General features: G+C 38.3%; 2 protein-coding genes across 7 annotated transcripts; both read right to left on the bottom strand.

The window, feature by feature from the left end:
- Nucleotide 1: 1 nt before the first annotated feature.
- Nucleotides 2-3,571, bottom strand: LOC141901854 (uncharacterized). 2 transcript variants are annotated; one of them, XM_074789372.1, is made up of 3 exons: nucleotides 3,372-3,571; nucleotides 1,983-2,090; nucleotides 2-1,882 (listed from the first exon to the last, which is right to left on the bottom strand). In XM_074789372.1, exons 2-3 carry the CDS (start codon nucleotides 2,078-2,080, stop codon nucleotides 505-507), a joined length of 1,476 nt encoding a protein of 491 aa, XP_074645473.1. In that variant the 5' UTR covers nucleotides 2,081-2,090; nucleotides 3,372-3,571; the 3' UTR covers nucleotides 2-504. The 2 variants fall into 2 exon arrangements, with proteins under 2 accessions (XP_074645473.1, XP_074645472.1); XM_074789371.1 differs by having other exon boundaries at nucleotides 3,028-3,571.
- A 3,220-nt stretch (nucleotides 3,572-6,791) lies between these two features.
- On the bottom strand, nucleotides 6,792-20,594 carry LOC141901851 (phosphatidylinositol transfer protein 3-like). Of its 5 annotated transcripts, none has more exons than XM_074789363.1 (5): nucleotides 20,346-20,594; nucleotides 14,817-14,920; nucleotides 14,180-14,324; nucleotides 10,226-10,403; nucleotides 6,792-7,800 (listed from the first exon to the last, which is right to left on the bottom strand). In XM_074789363.1, exons 2-5 carry the CDS (start codon nucleotides 14,912-14,914, stop codon nucleotides 7,172-7,174), a joined length of 1,050 nt encoding a protein of 349 aa, XP_074645464.1. In that variant the 5' UTR covers nucleotides 14,915-14,920; nucleotides 20,346-20,594; the 3' UTR covers nucleotides 6,792-7,171. The 5 variants fall into 5 exon arrangements, with proteins under 5 accessions (XP_074645464.1, XP_074645466.1, XP_074645465.1 ...); XM_074789365.1 differs by lacking the exon at nucleotides 20,346-20,594 and adding an exon at nucleotides 19,584-19,641; XM_074789364.1 differs by lacking the exon at nucleotides 20,346-20,594 and adding an exon at nucleotides 19,342-19,376.
- Nucleotides 20,595-20,628: the final 34 nt, after the last annotated feature.

The following is a 20,628-nucleotide window of genomic DNA, read 5'->3' on the forward strand; positions in this document are numbered from 1 at the left end:
GTTTACAAAGTGACCCAGTCGATTGGGAGAAACTAGGAATCATTAAGTCTTAAGTCGAAATTAACGAGCCCTGCAGCTGCTTTGACGAAACTAATGCCGTAAAACCAGAATAGCCGATATTCACAGATTCGAACTCGAACAAGAATAGCGATAAAAAGATAATAAAAGTCCCCAGTAATATCGTTTAAAGTACTAGGATATTATATTGCATCTGCACATTATATTCTATCTGTTTCGATGACATTCATGCCATATTTTTATTAGGAACTGCATTCAACTGTAACATCAGTTTTGATCCGAATACCGCAGAGAGAAAAGTAGCCCTTTCAAGAGTAACGCAACTTAATCAATCCCAGGTTACGAATTAGCATAAACAATTGTTCACGATTAGGTAGATGAAATCAGGCACTGCTACACGAATATAGATACCGGTATGTTAACATCATATAGAAAACAGATCAGATGCTTCTCAATAAATTGGTGCTTTGTGAAAAATAGCGATAGTTAAGAACCAGCAAAAGTTAATTGTCGGTAGCTTCCCGTATATATGGTTTTGCCACAATCGTCTTTAAAAAGGCAATATACTTTCTCGAAGTTTTCAATTATTTCGGTGGTTCTGATTTTCGAACTCGCCTCAGCACCCAATACGTAAACTTCAGTTTTGCCAATTTGACCAATAGAGGACAAATCGACAGGAGGCCCGACCGACGGAACGATCATTATCAAATCCGGTGCCATTGCCACGGGAACGTTCGTGTCAGACGGTATTGCCATCATAAACTCGTTCATGTACCACAGCTTCATCCTCGAATTTCCTCGTTGGTTTTCGATCGTCAGATGTCCCATATCTCTGGCCGAGTTGTCCTGTAACACGTTGCAAATCACCTGACCACGAAAGAGAATCTTGGATCGTATTCCATGCGTAGCCAGAGCGTCGATGATCCGATCTACTCGTTCGTGGCTGACGCACGTTGACAAGGCCTCGCCAACGGCTATCGCTTTACTATATGTGCCCCAAATCGGAATGTCGAGGAGCTGGTGCCCGCGGGTAACGTATGTACCGTAGCCGACGTAAGGCGTGAAATGCCCATCAGGATCGATAAGTAAGTCGGCCAATAGTTCTTCCACAAGACTTTCTTTACCGCGAGGTAAATCCATTGTAACGGATGCAACGCTTGACAGATCGTCTGCTTGTTGCGGGGAAACGACAGTAGACGGGCTGACGTTTAGTTTATTGGCGTAGGTTATCATGTTAACGAACGGTACTGCGCGCCCCGCACCGTCACCGTCTAATACAGTGACACCGAATGCAGACGATAAAAATAAAGAGGTGGCAATATTAACCACACCTAGTTCGCCGGTTAGTACGTATTTGAATCGCTCGAAACCATTGAATCGGGGATAGTTTCGCAAATCGCTCGCTCGCATTCGGCATTGTGACTGTATATAGTTGAACGTGTTGGTGACTGGAACGACGGGGGAAATCAGTGCCGACCCGTCAACTTCATCGGTTCCGACATCCCAGCGCGAGAAAAAATTCAACCTTTGAACCCGTCGGACTAGTTCGAAGAAATTGCTTTCGCCTTGATGAGGCAATGTTCTATGCGAATGTGATGGATCTGCGAGTCGTAACCCATCGATTTCGTCGCGCACAATTTTCGCGGCTTTCTGATTTCTGATCGATGCAATCGCAAATTTCCAACGACTCTTAGCGCTATAAACACTACTATTTGCCTTAGCTGCGGAGTCCGCTCCTGGCGTAGACTTTTCCTTCACCTTAGATGGGGAACCAATCAGAGCTATCATAACCATCCAATCAGATTCAGACACCAGACATCCCGACTGGATAATTGCAGGACCTTGCATTTTCTCGGTCATTTTCCTAAACGTATGAAATGAAAAGACGATCATATATACTTTTAAAGCTATATGATTATAAGTGAATATCAGAGGTGTTAGTCATATTTTTTATCTTACGGTACCTCGCGAATAACAATGGTCCACCACCACCACATCCGAGAACAACCGCTCCCTGGAGAATCTTATCCGTATCATGTTTCGTTACGATCCGCGTGCTCATAGTTATACGCCTATTGCAAGCAATGATAAATATCATATACAGAGTAATATATATATATATATATATATATATATATATATATATATATATATATATATATATATATATATATATATATATATATATATATATATATATATATCATATATATCATATATCATTATATATATTAGTGTATATATATATATATATATATATATATATATATATATATATATATATATATATATATATATATATATATATATATACACTATATATATATATATATATACACTATATATATATATACTATAGAGGACAAGCATTTGGACAAATAAGAATTCAAATTTTGATACAATAGAATTGATTGATTGAAAATGCCATATATATATTTGATCGCTTATGGCAAGGTATTTTCAGGTGTTATCAGAAGATGAGTGCCTATCCCTCATTAGAACATATAGGTTTTATCACCATGGCTTATCTTATGATTTGAGGAACTTACGCCTACCTTACCAACGGAATTCAGCTATACTGGCGTTAGCGCCTAATGTGAATTACGAATTGATTTGATCGCTAAGTTTTATTATGCAACTTTGTGTAGCAATGTTTCGATGCCACATGTATATTTCAATTCAGAAAATATAAGTGAAATTAATAGGCCACGCAATTCAAGATATGTAGAATGCAAATATAGGAAAGGTCGGTCGAAATCTAATTGGGGTTTAATGTAAGCCGATAAAATCTATTTGAACAATTCAATGACATACTAGTAAAATTATGCCACTTTTCGTAACATATCCACAGAATAGGAATGCACAGAATATGAATGAAAACTTTCGAAAACGACCTATACCATAGACGCTGATACGAGGAGTCCATCCATAAACTAAACCATTTTTGGGTTTTAATCGCAACGATTACCTGTAACCTCTACAGTGCATCCATTTTCACTAGTAACTTACCTCTGGTACACGACTTTTCCGCAAATAATCTGCACGATTTATTACAGTGTAGTCTTCAATCGTTCGGCGGGTTTTATTGCTGATTTCTACGTCGTACCTTCCAGTTCCATGTATGATTTTAGCGGAAGTACACGAATAAAGAATTCCCCTGCCTCGTATTGATCTACCGCTGCTAGTACTAATTTTCTAATTAACTCTGAGTATTTTTTCCTACGAAGCGACTAAGCCACTGTTTACTACCGATAGTCACAATATCTTTTCATTACATTCCACGATGGAAAGCGAATATTCATGCGAACTTGGAGGCTGTATTGTAGATTTTAGTGATGCAAAAATATATTTACTTATCTGCCAAAGCTGGTCACCTCAAAAACAACAGCCAACTAATCAATCAGTTTGATTGCTCATTCATTCGATCAAACAATCGATTTATTATTTACAGTTTCAGCAGGATTTTCATTTCCAGATATAACGACCTTTATAGCGATCACGTAAACCGCCAGACGGTAGGTTACACGTCGCATCGGCGCATATCCTAATTGTGATGCGATGACATGTTTCTGACAATAAACATCATTGAAGCCTTCCTCTGGTGGAAATTATTTTACATATCAGTTTGGTAAAACAAAATGATTTATTCTTCCATGAATTGGGAAGTGAATACAAGCTTATGATTACGCTATGTATTCAATTGACCCCGTCATTCTGTCCAATGTCAGAATCATTATCATCTTCCGGGTATAGAACGACATTCAGAGTGTTTGCAAACATCACATGCAGATTGAGTGAAATTAAAAAATCAAGATTTCTTTTATTGTTCAAGGCAAGATGATGTCTCGAAAGGTGATTAAACATGTATATGTGGAATTCTCACATCTATGCGTTGTTCACAGTCATCGCTTCGTGATAAGTTACCGACCAAACCGTTTTTCCAATCACAGCGTGCCAAATTGAAAATCCCACTCGCTCATTTTCAAGGTTATATACGGAACCCCGGAGGGGACATACGAAGTAATATCTTTGTGACAGTAAAATTATTGTAAATGATTTTTAGAAATTATTCCAAACCAACGACCTCATAATGAAACATAATAAGCTTATTTATCTACAACGTATATCTAAAATTTCTTGTTCTTCAATCGATCGGTTATGTTTATATATCACTTTTTTATCTGATTTTTGCGTCAGTGAATTCAGGACGATTAGTATTGATCTTGCAGCGCCCCAGTCAATGATAATTGCGTTGAAAATTCTGTCGCCGGCGCAGTTAAAGCACACGAGATCAAACCGAAAACTTGTCTACGACGCGGAAAATGCAATTTCTTCATTTGAACATCACCACAACCACGACTGATACCACGACCCGACGAATGCGCTGTCGGGAACAGAGAGGAGCGCATATTGCCTTCGTGATGTACGTTTACGTGGGATTTCCGTTGGTATGCCTAGGCTTTGTCCTCAATTCCATAACCTTTGTCGTTTTAGGGAGGATACATCACACTTTCCATTCGCTTTACTATTTACTTCAATTTCTCAGCGTGTCAGACTCCGCGTTTCTGTTACTGTCATTTCTCGAAGATCAGTTGCATTTTTTGGCTGCACTGCGATTGTACGCAAACGATTATTTGAAAGTTAGATTCGGTCAAATCTTTCCAACGTTGCATATGGTCGCGCAGCCCATGCGCCACTTCACAAAGGAATTACGCAATAATCTAACCGCTTTCCTCGGGATTGAACGTCTCATAAAGATATCTTTCCCGTTGAGGTCGCGACTGTGGTTGACGAAAGCATTTTGTAACGTCTCTCTGGTAGTCCTTGTAATCGTCATGATGGGCGCTAATGTTATGAATTTTCTATTCAAAGACGTTGTTTACAGGCCACGAACATGCCCATACGGTAAGCCTGGCTGGGTGATGATAAGGTTATCGAGTGGCTTTAAAAAATGGAAATACACGGCAATAGCAAAACCACTATTCGAAACAATTTTACCCTTGTCCGTATTAATATTCACTAATACGATCTTGATCTATAAGATATTTCTGTCAGCTCGAGTGACCAAACGACTCGGACAAAACAACAAAAATCCGATCGATAGCGCAACGAAAACTTCGTTCGTTATAGTTTCTGTTTTCTTTATTTTTGAATTTCCTCACGCCGTTCACCATATTGACGCTCGACTGTTTCAGGATCGCGTTAATAAGTTGATATCAGAGCATCTCGGCGTACATCTTCCTATGTTAGCAAGAGTTCTGTCAATATTCGATTCGATTTGCAATTTTTTCATTTACATCTTCACAAACCCGACGTTCCGAAAGAACCTGCTTACAATTGGCCGTATTCGGAAGTAAAATAAATTTGCCAATTTGCTTTCCGAACGATATGACCGACACTTCCTGTTTGTTCATCGGATTTTCGAGTGGTGAGCTATAAGATGGATTTTTCCCAGACTTAATACTGACTTGTGAAATTATCTGACTGTAATATTTTGAAATGAAATTGAAGATGCTCATCATCGTTATTATTCGATTATTCACTACACTTCTAACTAAAAAATAATATATAACGTATTATTCTCGATACATATAGCACAACTCGGGGGTGAAATATCATTAGCCTGAAAATCGTTGATACTTAGATTATTTTGCACGGGCTTTCACACCTTTCCCGATATCGGATTATTGATATCTTGGAGTAATCATTTGACAAATGATTGCTCCAAGAATAAGTAAACCGTCATTATGAAAGTTAAAGCCAGCAGAAGCAGACCTAATGATCACAATTTACATTTTGAATCTATAATGTAAAATCTATAGGACAATCGGCCAAGATTATAATGGTGGAATCGATCCCAAAGTCTATAAAAATTATGATTATCGTGGTAATTCCTTTATTCGATATTTAGCTAATCATCATATTGTTTTTTTTGTGAAACTGGGCGTGGTTAACTTTGCATCAAAACCTGACGGGAAATCATTTTTCGCTCTCAAATGAAAAGGATAAACGGGACCTATCCGTATTCGCGAATTTCGAGGTCACACGCTTCAATATCGTATTTGTGTCCGATTTCCCTCGAATCTAACGAATGTAGTCTGTGCAGATGCGTGCGAGCCATCGGTTACAATATTAGAATAACAAATCATGACAAACACTGTGGATGCATTCGACGTCTGATGAGATTCATTTTCAAATCCAAACTGACACGGACGCGGTTGCTTTGTTAGTCTCAGCGGTAAAAGCATGTCAATTCAAGTTGATCCACTGGCGTCATATATAGATATATACGTACATACCTACTTATATACAACATATACGAGTGATGGCTTTTGAAAATAAGGACATGTAGCTCTATGTTTAATGTTTGTTCGTAAAACTCCTTAAATCGTTGCTGCCATTGAAAGATTCGCCACCACGTTCGCTAAGATAGGCAGGCAATAAACAGATAGAACAAGCAAATTGCCGGTTTCCAATCAATCATTCTATTAATCAATCAAATCAAATTTATCATTTGCAGAGCTCCCGTTTCATTGATAACACTGTTCAAAGGCTCTGGTGAACTCTTTTGAATAGAAAGGTCTTAAAGTTTTTCCCGACAGTTGGTACATCCGGGGAGCAGCTCTCAGGTTAGAGGCCAATGAATTCTACAGGATGGGGTGGTCGTCACGTCCTTGAAAAGTTGAGGGTTTTCAAGCTATCTATCTGCACACGTATAAACTCAATACACGGCTACAATGACAATCTCCGAAGAGAAAACAACATAGTTTCGAAAATATTTCTCTTTATTCGGAAGAACGACGACAGAAAACTCTGTTGATAGTTTGACAGCACTTGTCTGCCGTGCGAATTTTCTGTGAACCCTCTCTTTCCATCTCAGCAGCAACACAGTTAATACACACTAACGGTGACAGATTCTAAATCAGTTTTGTCATTTTGTTTGACCTGGTACATTCGAGACAATGGTTCGTGACGATGAACTGAATTTACGTAGAACATAATAATACATTTACATTTGCTATGGTGATGTCAATCTTTCTTCTGAAAAAATAAATCACCTTTTACATCATATACCATACGTTTATATACATATATATTTCTAAGTACTATATTTGAGTTTAGTTTGAAAATTATATTCATCTAATGTCGCTGTCTATAATAAGTAAACGGGCTTAGCGTCTTTAGGAATCTGGAATTCTTCGTCGATTTCCAGTTCCGGGGCATCGGCGTCGTCATCGGCGTCCGACTCGTCGCCGTTGGCCATCGCGGCGTCGCGTTGATCGGCACCGGCGCGTCGTCGCACGTCTGGCGAACGGGACAACTCGGCCAGTCTACCCGTATAAAAGTCTATGATATTCGGGTGCGGTTTGTGCGTGCCCTTTCGGTTCATACGCATCGGGAAACTATCGATGTACTCGGCCACGTACGATGGAGCTCCCCGCGGGTCGTGGTCCATCGGACTGATCGGACCTTTCCAGAATTCTTGTTGCGTCGTCGCCAGCGGTCGTTGCTTGTTGTTTTTGATCTCCGTCGATAGCCATTTGACCATTTCGGCGGAGAAATACTTATTGAATACGTCCATGCGTTTTTTCTTGGAGCGAATTAGTTTCATTTTGGCGACAGTATTTGGATGGAGGAATACTTTGATGGCATTCCAGACGCCTTGGAAGACGGGACTGTGGTTAAGGCAGATGACAAGACCTAGTCGTTCCGGGTAGAAGTTTGACATGATTTGCGTAACGCCGTAGCCTAGACGAGGGTTGCAGGCGGGTAGTGTCATACCTGAAATTAGAATTTGGAAAATAACGACTATTTTCTCGTTTTATCGCGCGATAAAACGAAAAAATCCCGTTTTATCGCGGCGTTTTCTCGTTTCAACGAGGTAATTTTCGTTTTATTGCGCGATAAAACGACTTTTAAGCTTCTGTAAAGAAAAATTTGTAACGTCTGTGATTTTTTATTACATGGTCCGAATCAGCCACCATACTATAAGTAGACTCCGTACAAGACGGATCTTTTGTGAATCGGTGTGTGCTGGGGGATTAGAAACTTTTATAAGCTTTGTTGGCTACTTCTAATCTCCTCCACTTTATATTAATATTCATGATAAGATATTTCATATTTTGTATATTCTTGTACATCTGACATATTTTAATCTATTGTGGAAATCAATCATTATTACATTATTACAGCAATTCGCATGTTTACATTCAGTAATACATATTGTTAACACACAGTAATACATATGTTAACATGCAGTAATACGTATGTTAAGTATGAAAGTATGATTTTCAAAAGAATAGCTGTTCGATACATCTAAATCAGAACTTGAAGAGGACATCACATGAATCATTTGTATTGTAACGTCATAAATCGGGAAGCTCCATGACAAATGTTCTGTATTACGAAACACACGCGAAATAGCGTTTCGTAAATCTTTACCAAGTTATGCAAATCGAAAGAATCTACGTAACTCACAGAGGGAAAATAGATAATCAGCAGTTGCGTCTAAGACCTAAGACTTTTGATTTATCCTCAACTCTGTACTCCATTTACCGTATACTGCCGAATATTCTAAACCTGAATGAATAATTTGAGTAAATGGATGAATCGCGTCCATTATTCTTATCGAAACGCTCAAACAAAAAACAGAGAAAAACGAAACGTAAATCAACTACAGCGCTTAATTTTCCTTGAAAGGTTGCGTAATCTACAGCGTTTTCTCGAAGGAATTCAAGCTCGGGCTGGCAAGTCCCGATAACGCTCCTGCGTAACGTATAATGGATTCTTCTTTTTTTCGACGTTTTACGACGAATTTATTCGGATGTTGTAATGGATCGGAAAAGAAAGTATGCGAAAAGATCGGATTCTTCCCTTTACCGACGTTCGAATATTGGCACTATACGTTGTGTTGCGCGATTCGAAATATGTACTCTCCGTGGCTATTTCACTATCGGATAAAATATGTTTGATTATTTATTATTTCCGATAGAACAAATGTAATAAGACGCCGAGAACGCAACGGTGGGCTGACAATATGACAGCAGGAAGCAAGGGCATCACCAGAATAGGTCCGGGGGTACGATAGACCTCCATTTTCCTAACTAGCATCCGCTCATTTATCATAAAATCTTTTCTTCTGAATGAGAAGTAAGTGAAATAAACGTTTTTACGTTTTAGAATAGCTCCAACTGTCCGAAATATAACGTTTGAAAATTTGAAGATTTTCTGGGAGAGTGCCTCCAAACCCCTCTCTGCCGAAACAACTCGCGTCGGTTGGTTATAGCCGATTTGATCTCCGCGTCGAATGCCCTAATGAAATCACATACGGAAAATAGGTATCCCAATACTGCAAGTGGAATGATCTTTTAAATCTTATTAATACTAACTGTTAGTTTAAACGGTTTATTTGATATTCTGCCCGCACCTGGACGCATAAATGCACTATAGAATTCAAATCCTGTTTAGTTCACCGTTAAATCGACAATAAGCTGTATAAAACGAGATGGCAGATGTATCGTTCCCAGCACGTTTTATTCCAGAGCGGTTCATTTCATGACGTCATCGAGCCGGGTTCCACGTCCACTACATTGGCGTAGTTGAGGGGCGTACTCTATTTTGACGCCGTAAAAACTATTATGATTATGCTTATATACATTGATACGTTATATATCATATACGTTATTGATGCATTACGCGTTATTTAAGGGGTACCGTGTGAGTCAATGTGCACTACGTCGTCAATATTGGTGTTTCAATGACAATTACAATTGTGAATTTTGGCGTTTATTTTGTAATTAAATCAATTAATTGATTAATTAGTATATTAATTAATATTTCATTACTCTTATTTTATGTCGGTTCAATTTTTCAAAACCAAACGGATGTCTCGAGTTAAGACCGGGCCTGGGAAATTTGCAATACTTTTGTATCCTACGGTAATCAATAGCAGTTTTTGATTCATCTATGCAATAACCAACTGGTTCCAAAAAGGTTAATCGTAAGATTAGGCTGTTATATGTGAAAAATCAATCAACATTAACTTATGATCGAACTAGGTAACTAGCCAAACCAAAATTGACGATATGGAAAAACAAATACGCTCCAAAGTGTCTCTCGTTTAGAAATTAGTTCATTCATAAATCCATAAAAATCTTATCGAATGGATCCATTGTAGATCAAATTCGTTCTAGAATTTTGGATTTACCCGTGCAATCGATGATGAAAACCCACGTGGTCACTCCAGGTTTCATCGTCTGCTTGGCGTTCTCTATCAAATACGTCACGTGAGCGATCGAATCGTCGACCGTATTTTTGTGCGTCGCCGCTTGCGCGAAACACGCGTAAATGATCGGTCTGCCCAGCTCATCGAAACCGACCTGTCTCTGAAAGAAAAACGGAAAAGATGGAAAGATATTAACAAAACCATTATCAAATTTAAACTATATATATATATATATATATATATACATATACATATACATATACATATACATATATATATATATATATATATATATATATATATATATATATATATATATATATATATATATATATATATATATATATATATATATATATATATATATACATATATATATATATATATATATATATATATATATATATATATATATATATATATATATATATATATATATATATATATATATATATATATATATATATATATATACATTAGTTTAAAATGGATATATATATATATATATATATATATATATATATGTATATCCATATATATTCCATTGTATATCCATTAATCCATTAGCTTACAATACAATATTCAAAAAAATTTCAAATAATGGTATATTGACCATTTTGAAAAAAATCATAAGTTTAAAATGGATCTTTAAATTTCAAATCATGAAATTATGCTACGTAATGTACGTATATTATGAAATCACAAAAATCACTAATTTCGTAGAAATGATGGAACAGAGAGTTCTGTTTCTGATATATATCCGGTATTGGGAGCGCATGATCAAAGTGACACGAATAGCCCGCAGATATGTGAAACATCATTATATTAGAATATTAGATTAGTCGCACGGAGGCTTTCCTTTCACGCTCCCTACGTTCTCGATGTTGACGATGTTTGCGAAAGAAAATCCACGATTCTTCTACACGTTTACATATGCAATGGGCAGGCATATGATGCGGAGGCATGATTTTACAGTTACAAGTCAATATTTTGTTCGTGTATTTTGTCCTCATCTCCTCAATCCGCGTCGTATGGCTGTTTTTGGGGAAATCAAATAAATAAGAAACATGCAAGGAATCTTTCTTTTTGCGAGGAATATCTGTTTGATATCTTAGGATCTCCAGTTTTAGAGTCCATGGTCAAATCGATGGAAATCAAGTATAGTTGTTTGAGGAATGGTACCATATTTTTATCAGTAACTATAGTGTGATGTCCGTCTCAAAAGGCGTATTTATTTCAAATAAAGTAGAGAAGAGAAAATCTTCGTAAATCGCCTGATGATGAAAAGCTATATATATGAGGTGGACTGACTCAATTAAGTTCAAATTTAGTCCATATTTTCTCCATGATTTTACCAATTACCTCATTCGTGTTTGTGGATAACGATTTGAATGACGCGTTACGAACAGATTTATTGCGGAATGATTATCGTGATTATTCGTGGAGATCGATATTTCAAAGTTATCTTTCGGTACTAAAATAACCAATGGGACAATCGAATGTGATCGTAATACAATAATACGACCCCGCATTCAAGCCGATTAATTTCATACGGGAAGTTTACTCTCTATAATTCAAAATGGATATTTAAATCTAAAATAACGATTAGATTAGATGATATATAATGACTATCGAAGTGCGTGATAAATTTCTTATACATTTTGCATATACTACATTGATACCATTGATTTATTTTATTTTGTATGTATTTCATTCAAAATGCTATAACAGCATATAGACGTTCACTCCATACGTAACGGTTTGAAGAAGAAAGCTTTGAAAATGGATGTGGACGCGTATATATAGTAGAATCCGCTTAATTCGGATAATTTGGGACCAACAAAATTCATCCGGTTTACTAGAAATCCGGATTGAAACGTCATTTTCTTGTATTACAAATATCGTCCAGATTAGACCAAAATCCAGATTAAGCCGATACGGATTAAGTGGGTTTGTCTGTGTTTACTTTTTCGTGTAACCGAACGCCAAGACGCTCCTTCGAAATAGAGAGTTGGTGAAAATGTAAATGAAAAAGTTACAGAACGAATCGAAAATTGACAACACCCCGGCTAAGATAGGAAGAGGCACGGTCAAATGTCTCTTCACGAACCTCCCGACGTGGTTCCGAAACAGACGAGCGTCTATGTGGTGAACGGCGTGAGGAAATTCAAAAATAAAGAATACGGAAACTATAACGAACGAAGTTTTCGTTGCGCTATCGATCGGATTTTTGTTGTTTTGTCCGAGTCGTTTGGCCGCTCGAGCTGACAGAAATATCTTATAGATCAAGATCGTATTAGTGGATATCAATACGGACAATGGTAAGATCGTTTCGAATAAAGGCAAAGCTATTGCCGAGTATCTCGATTTGAGGCCATTATTCGGTAGCCTTTTCATCACCCAGCCGGTTTCGCCGTACGGGCATTTTCGCAACACGTGAACTACTTCCTTGAACAGAAAATTCATGATATTAGCGGTCATCATGACGATCACCAGTGCTATTAAACAGACGTTGCACGACGATTTCGTCAACCACAGTCGCGACCTCAACGGGAAAGATATCTTTACGAGGCGTTCAATCCCGAGAAAGGCCGTCAAATTATTGCGAACCTGTTTAGTGAAGTGCCGTAGCGGCTGCGCGGCGAAATGCAACGACGGAAATATTCGACCATTCCTTATTCTAGAAAAATCGCGTCCGTAAATGGACACGGCGGCTATGTAGTGCAACTGCTCGGAAAGGAACGACATGAACATGAACGCCGAGTCAGAAGTGCTGAGAACTTGAAGCAAGTAATAAAGCGAGTGGAAATTGCGATGTATTCTGCCCAAAGCGACGAAAGTTATAGAGTTGAGTACGAGACCGAGACAAACCAACGGAAAGCCAACGTAAACATGCATCATCAGCGCGACGTGCGCATTTTCTTTTACCGCGCATCGTTTCAGCGGCGGACTCATTGTTTCGGTGTCGTTTACAAAATGATACTGCAATTTTCTTCCCATTCTCCTGGCATCGTTTGACTGGCTGTCGCGGTTTGTTCTCTCGGGATGTCACTGATGTGAATTATATTCCCGACAAATTAGAGACGGCGCAGACCTCGTAAAGATGTCAGATCAATACTTAATGGCTTCGGAAACAATGATGATTTATATCTACGACAGTAATCAAATATAGCTGCATGTTTGTATTTTTTTTAGTGTCGAGCAGGCCGAATTCGGTGCGTTGATACAGCTGCAGTTCATTGAGGTCATTTTTCATATCCGTCAAAATAAATGTTCATTACAGTATTTGCATATTGAATTTTCTGGAATAACAAGAGAATCACGAATAACCAGAACGCGCATAGAAAACAACGAAAACAGCCGAAACAATTTTTCGAAAACCATTTTGAATGACAATCTTCAGATTTGAGTACCTTCAACTTTCATGGGTGTGGTTAAAATGTGCCACAGTTTTTTTTATATCGCTCTCATGTCGCATTCTTGTAAATCTCAGAGATGAATTTTGAATAACTGAAAACTAGAGATTCGTGCGGTTTGAATGTTGCCAAAGTTGTCGAAATCCAACGAGAAGTGGTAAAAATATGATAAAACACGCATCTAAAATAGCTTTTAAAAAGAGAAAAAAATGATCCAACACAGGACAAATTAGTACCCCATCAAAATGGCGGCTAGCAACTATCAACTGTCTATCATTTTTGTTGAAACACAAATGGTTGAATCTTACATTGTATTGAAGATCAGATTTTGTCGGAAAATTTGGTGTTCGGTGAGTGAAGAATATTAATTTTAGCAGTAGGTTTGTTGTGAAAGAAATTAAGATCAATTGAAAAAGCATTAACCGAAGCATCGTTTATTCGCCCTGAAAGAATTGAAAACAGTTGAAAACAGGTTCATTGGTTGACGAAGGTATCGATCGATCTCGGGGAGTAATCTTACCATATTGTGGAAACCGGGACGTTCTCGACACCAGCGACAATCCATTTGAAGAGGTCTGTTCTCTCGACGCCAGTCTATAGTGGCTCGCAACAGGCTTTCGGCGTCGTTCAACTTCCATTCCCGAGCCTTTAAAAACCTCGTCAAGCTAAAAACGTAAAAGCCATTATCGAAATAAACGCAGGAAATCCCGTTAATTTACGCGTTAATGTCTACATCGTTTTATTCCGCCGTAAGAGAAAGTGTCCATATTTGATGAGTTCGGCAATATTGCGGCACGAACGACGGCCGAATGAAGAGGCACTTTAAAAAGTGTTTAATGCCCGTCTTTCGTTTCTATTAACGTAGATTGGCCCTGAACTTCACTCCTATCGAAGAGCTTTCATCATTCGTAAGCAATTTAAACTAGAAGAAATTTTTCTACACGCGAATGTATATACTCAACAGAGAAGATTTTTCCGATAATTAATCGCTTTTATGATAGCACAATTACACACTTCCAGAAAACGATACCGAGATGAATAATGCATTCAAAAGACCGATATTCCTTGTGAATATTATGTTTGATTTAAAAAGGAAACCTGGCCAATAACAAACAGTTTAAGCAGTATATACTGCGTATTTGATGGGTTGCTCTTACGTTTCTTCCTTTCTAAAGAAATCTACATCATCTTCTAGCGGTTTGACGTCCTTTACTCTGTCTTTCAGTTGCGCAATCAGATGACTGTGTTTATCCATATTTTCCTGAAAGAAATGAAAATATCGAATAAAGAAGCTCACACTTCACCCGGTCCTGGAAGTGGTCGCATCCACACTGATCTCTGTCGCTCTACGATCCTAGTGTACACAACATCGGACACTAAGGTTCTCGGTGAAGGTCACACACGAGTCGTTGGCTTCGTGCCTACGAAAAAAAGTGTATAACTTTCTGAACGAAGATCATGTTTGTCTAACATTATTTCAACGTCTCGCTAGAAGTCAATATAACTATAAATCTCTTCAGTAAAATTGCTAGAGTTTTATTTTCATTCCCTAAGTATCATTACCGAAGCTACTTGGAATTCTATGAATTAGACTTCGTTGTATAGCTTCGATCATAAAGGATCTCGCTACTGTAATATGTGATGAAATACGATTTGTGCCATTCGGAGCTCGTTTGTCAGTAGTTAGGGGGGGGGGGGGGAATTGTCGATAAGCCACCCTATTAAAGGTTACAGTTCTCATAACTTCGCTGGTTGATGCTCGAAGACAGTAATTACGAAATTGCTATCAAAACGTGATATTGCGGAGATTAGATACACCTGGCAGGCGCTTTAGTCGACAATTTAAAAACCCAGCTTCGGTTAATTCATGCACTGCATCATTCGAAGATAATGTTATTTGTATAAAGTATAATAACAATGATGACACAACGTGAATAAACGATTTAAGCAAATAACATCGAATGGGAAATTAGTTTGAAAATCTGACGACTTAGCTCCTTCAATTCCTCATCATGCGTCAAGCCGTGTGCAAATTTCCAACTGTGAGTTGTATTGTGACTGGAAAAATTTGTAAAAGTCCAATAATTTGTGTATCTGTCTTTTTTCTCATCTAAGGGTGCCTACATTTACGCGCTTTGTGGTAGAAGGTAGGCCCTTCCGTACGCCTCTAAACTCATCAGAAACTTGGGAACCTAAATACCATACGCTAAAATGGCCACCCATAGCAATACAAGCAAATGACAAGTTACGGGCATTTTCCACATCGGATTATCAGTTCTATTATGTTACCGCGTTGTGGGACTACATCCATGGCAGTACAGAGATACTACGAGCGTTACTACGGCTGGATTTTTAATAGATGCGATGCCTACGTATATATATGGTCTCCGAGAAAATCATTATTATAATTAATCATATATTGATATAAATTATTCAGGAATAAATGATATGACAATATGATATGATATTAAAGTCACCCCGAATGAATGACGATTACCTCCGTAGTTTCATCTGGCTCCACGTGGTTCGTTTCGGGCACTCGGCCAGATTCTGTAAACCGTGCCATGAACGATTGTAACATCGTGAAACGAGAACACGAAACACTCCCAGTTAAAACGTACAAGAAATAAGATTTTACTACGATTATAGTTTGTAGTTCTGTTATTGTGTATACGGTGTGAGTTATCTGCGAAATTAGAAATGGTCAGAGGTATATTGTCCAAATGATCTGACCCATTACGTTCGAGTTATATTTGGACCTTAGGATTAAACGAATATTTTTTGGCATTTGTCCAATTTTTGACTAAATATTACGCCCGGAAAACGATTGGTGTAATCGATATTTTGTCTCAAAATCCTGCCGATGTATGCGGATAATTACCTGTAAGCACCGAAGATACTAGAGGTGGATCTACGAAAATCGAAAGGCCGGGTTCCGGAAGAAAAGAAAATACACATCTCGGATACAGCAGCCATGTCGATGGCCGCTAGTGGGTCTATCCCTCGATAATTATGGAGAAATAAACCCGAAACGATGCAATTTCCGATAGGATGAGTGTCAAACTCGTGGGTTTTCACGACGTTTCCGTCTTGGCGAAAAGGGCGACCTCGATTGGAAAGCAGGGGTACGGACCCCGGAGCCACCCCTAAATCCGCCCCTGGATACGTACACATTTTAAAAATGATAATTAAATAAAACGATGATTAGATAGTTTAAATTTTCATGCCGTATGTATATTGCACATGTCTATATATGATTCATCGATAAACGACGTCGTACGAATTTCTCTATGATCTCTATATAATCCAGTCTATGCTGTTTTCAGTCACAGCTGCAAATTATAGAATACTAGATATGTACATATATATGCATGTCATTCATTTTTCTGCCGATAGATAATCGAAGTGAAGATCGATTTTAACCACAAATCACATACAAGATCGATACATAGATTTTAATTCACATATGATATAGGTATATGCGTTCAGTTCGGAATCGGTACCAGAAAAGCGCGACGCCCGGGCTAAATTCCATGTTTATCGAATGGTATGAACGCGCCTGAAAAATGTCAATGCCAACATCGCCATTCCATCGATACATTTACATGAAAATCCCATTTAAGTACAAATCCTTTGGGTAAAACGTTAATATAGCTGTGAATCCCGGCTATAATGCCTCGGAACGGTTTCGATTAATAAAGCTTTCAGGGGATTCTAAAGATTTCCAACGGACAAATGAAATGCTTCCCATGGTTTAAAAAATTGCTTGCCGCGTGACCATACCGCCTTGAATATATAGAGAAATATATCCACGTACACGCCGGGATTCTGGCCGACCCATGTGCGTGTGTTTGTCGTGCGTTTGGCATTTATAAAATGTTTACTTACTAATGACGACATCGTGTTGTCCATGGGAATATTGATCATATCATCACTCAGCGCACAAAAACACCCACACGCACTCCCATTTATGATGTGTTCATTTTTGCAAACATCTACAGGAACCTATCGAATAACATCGGGGGCCAGGGAGACAATGCCAACATCGAAAGTGGTCCAAAATGCTCGAGAATCAAACTAACAAAATTCAATGCCCACTTGACAAACACCCAAACTAATGATATTGAAACCTCAATAAAGATCATAGAACAGGTTAATAGCTACAACTTCGAAATTGAATGTGTATAGATCCCAATATGAATATGGAAATATTCAAAACATTTCGATTTTCAACTCCCTCTGGTGGTGAAAACAATACACTGGGTAACCCCCATGTGCATATATACCGTGTATCATAAAGCTGCTTATCGTTTTTAAAGATAAGTTTTCAGCAACAAACGCAAGATTTTCAAGCGATGGTCGAGTATGTACATACATGTACTTTCATACAGACGGGCAAAGACTTAAACAATTTCCGTCGACATTGCTACAATAAAATCAGTGAATGATAGAAAAAAACTTACAAATGGCAAAACACTCCTCACTATAAAAGCTATGTGTAACTAAACGGTTTGCCACGCGAGTGACTACATGTATTTGCGATTCAGCACCTGTTTGTTCCGAGTTAATAATAATCAATCGAAAATGGGACAAATTTTCTATATCAAAATACAGGCCGTCGTCGAGTGACATATCATTTCAATTGCAAATACTCGAGAAAGCATAATTGCCTTTTTGAATACGTAACTGATAAGCTGGGCGAGCTTTGATCAGATTTCAGCGCAAGCCTGCAAATGATATAGATCGTACTTTGGCGAGAATAATGGAGTTGTTAGAGTTTTGTTAAGATCTCGAGATTGTACTTGAAAATATGATTAATGGTGACTCGGTTAATAATGGCGGGCATGCTCCGGACAGATATCCGATCAACATATTTTATGGTACGTTGGAACAAATTCCAATTAAAGACATGGAGCGATATGGAGCTGGCGATTGATGAGTTTTCAAAAATGAGTTCGCCGCCATTTTCTAAGTATTGATTTGTACCCAACTACCTAGTCTATATAACTATAAATCTCTTCAGTAAAATTGCAAGAGTTTTTTTTTTCATTTTCCAAGTTACCAAAGATTCTTGGAATCTGAGTTGCATGGGCGTCACCAGAGGTTTTTAATCCAAGTTACGCCAATTTTTTTCTAGTTACAAATTTTGTTTTTTTACATATTCCGGAAATTTCATAAACATCTTGCCTTATGTACGCAGAAAAGGCCCCTCTGAAGCTTCGAATTTTGAAAATTAAGACTTGAAAGCACAATCGAGCAACTTCAAGGCTTCAGAAATGCTCGTTTGACTTCGGCGCTATAGTTACAGTCATCACTTCGACGGTTGAAGCTCGAAGACAATAATTACAGAATCGGTATCAAAACGCGATATATTCAAGTCTGTGTGATTGTGCGGAGCTAGCGATTGATCAACCCAAATAAGTTCTTTCGAGATGAGTTCCCAGCCATTTTCTAAGTATTCGTTGCACCCAACTACTTATGGATCTCGATGGCTGGCTAAGAGGTTCAATCGCGGAAGTCGCTTATCATCGGTGACAGATCATTCGAACTACTCAGTCACCCTGGAACGGGGCGTGCATGCAATATTTAGCGAGTGTTTTTCGCCGAAGAGACGGAATTTCTCACGAATGTGACGCGGCTGCCAAGGATTGGCGTCACATACATATTGGCGTTATTACTTACTTTTTGCGATAACTGAGAGAGGCAACTGTCAATAAAATGCGGGAACGTGTTAACATGTCGTCTGACTCTTATGGGAGGAAAACAGTGTCAAGACTGACGAAATCATACGACAGTTTGCATGACTGCCTATATCGAATGTCAAATCTGTCGTCCGTTGCCCTTTATAAATCATAGGAATTGATTCGACAGCTAGATTCCTATATATCAAATTCCACCACCGGAAAATCCGTCTACATACGTACTATCTACGAATAAAGTAACTTATGATGTTTTATTGTTCGTTGATTTTCTATCCAGAAATGATAAAAACACCTGCACTTTCAGCCATCGCGCGAGGATATATCGACGTACGTTGCCTGGAATCGGATATTCTAGAACGCTTAAAACACAATATGTTTAAGTGTGCGGGGCTTAAATTCTATTGATATAAGCTTAGAATGTCTACGGGAAATGTCAATGAGTAATGCATATTGCTCTGGGGGTTGGGTTAGACACCAAATCGCCTATACGCACCCCAGGGGATCGATGATGACTAACTACGACGGGCAATCGGCCTCTGTGTCCGAGGCGTTGGTCACGATCGTTTCGGAGTGTGGTGATTATCGTTGCAATCTTAACCCGGTTGCGGAAGTCGAAAGTCTAAGTCCGGAAGCCATAACACCAAATTTCGACTGAAAAAGCGGCCATAATGACCACTGATTATTCTTTTTTTCGTGATAATAGATAATTGAATAATAGATAACTGAAATGGCGAATATATCTTCATGATTGTCATGCACAGAGGCTATCAGAACGATGTACAGTTGAACCTCGTTAATACAATTCTGTTTAAGAGGAAACCCGTTTATCACGATGATTTCCAGCAGAGATATTTATATCAATCCAGATTTGGATAATACGAAACCCGTTTTATACGAAAATTTCACTTTTGCCCACAAGATTCGTATTAACGAGATTCCGTTGTATTATATTTACATCGGTTTCCCGAAATCTGATGTTCTTACCTTATTTTTTTAGTGGATGAATTAGTCAAAATGCCTCTAAATGTCAGAACAATTGTCGTATCCTTAACATACAGTGAACTTATTGCTGTCGTGTTGAAGCTCTCGGTGGATCATCCCACCGCGATCTTGCTATCCTCTCTTTCAGCACGACTACGACGACGATGACGGCGCCCCGGGAATTCTGCAGCTGTTGCACAAACATACCAATAACGAGGACGATATCGTGAGCGCGAATCACTCGTACATATAACCATATAACGGGATTCGAAGGAATCAAATTATA

This window comes from Tubulanus polymorphus, chromosome 3 (assembly GCF_964204645.1).
Source record: "Tubulanus polymorphus chromosome 3, tnTubPoly1.2, whole genome shotgun sequence".
In the NCBI taxonomy this organism is placed as follows: Eukaryota; Metazoa; Nemertea; class Palaeonemertea; order Tubulaniformes; family Tubulanidae; genus Tubulanus; species Tubulanus polymorphus.

What these genes read in the sequence shown, in the direction of transcription:
- LOC141901854 (XM_074789372.1), bottom strand. Translation starts at nt 2,080, where the DNA reads ATGAGCACGCGGATCGTAACGAAACATGATACGGATAAGATTCTCCAG. An exon ending in GGACCATTGTTATTCGCGAG is followed by an intron (nt 1,883 to 1,982) that starts GTACCGTAAGAT and finishes TCATACGTTTAG; the next exon opens with GAAAATGACCGAGAAAATGC.
- LOC141901851 (XM_074789361.1), bottom strand. Translation starts at nt 16,240, where the DNA reads ATGTTACAATCGTTCATGGCACGGTTTACAGAATCTGGCCGAGTGCCC. An exon ending in AGCCAGATGAAACTACGGAG is followed by an intron (nt 14,921 to 16,156) that starts GTAATCGTCATT and finishes CATTTCTTTCAG; the next exon opens with GAAAATATGGATAAACACAG. An exon ending in TTTCATCATCGATTGCACGG is followed by an intron (nt 7,801 to 10,225) that starts GTAAATCCAAAA and finishes TTCTAATTTCAG; the next exon opens with GTATGACACTACCCGCCTGC.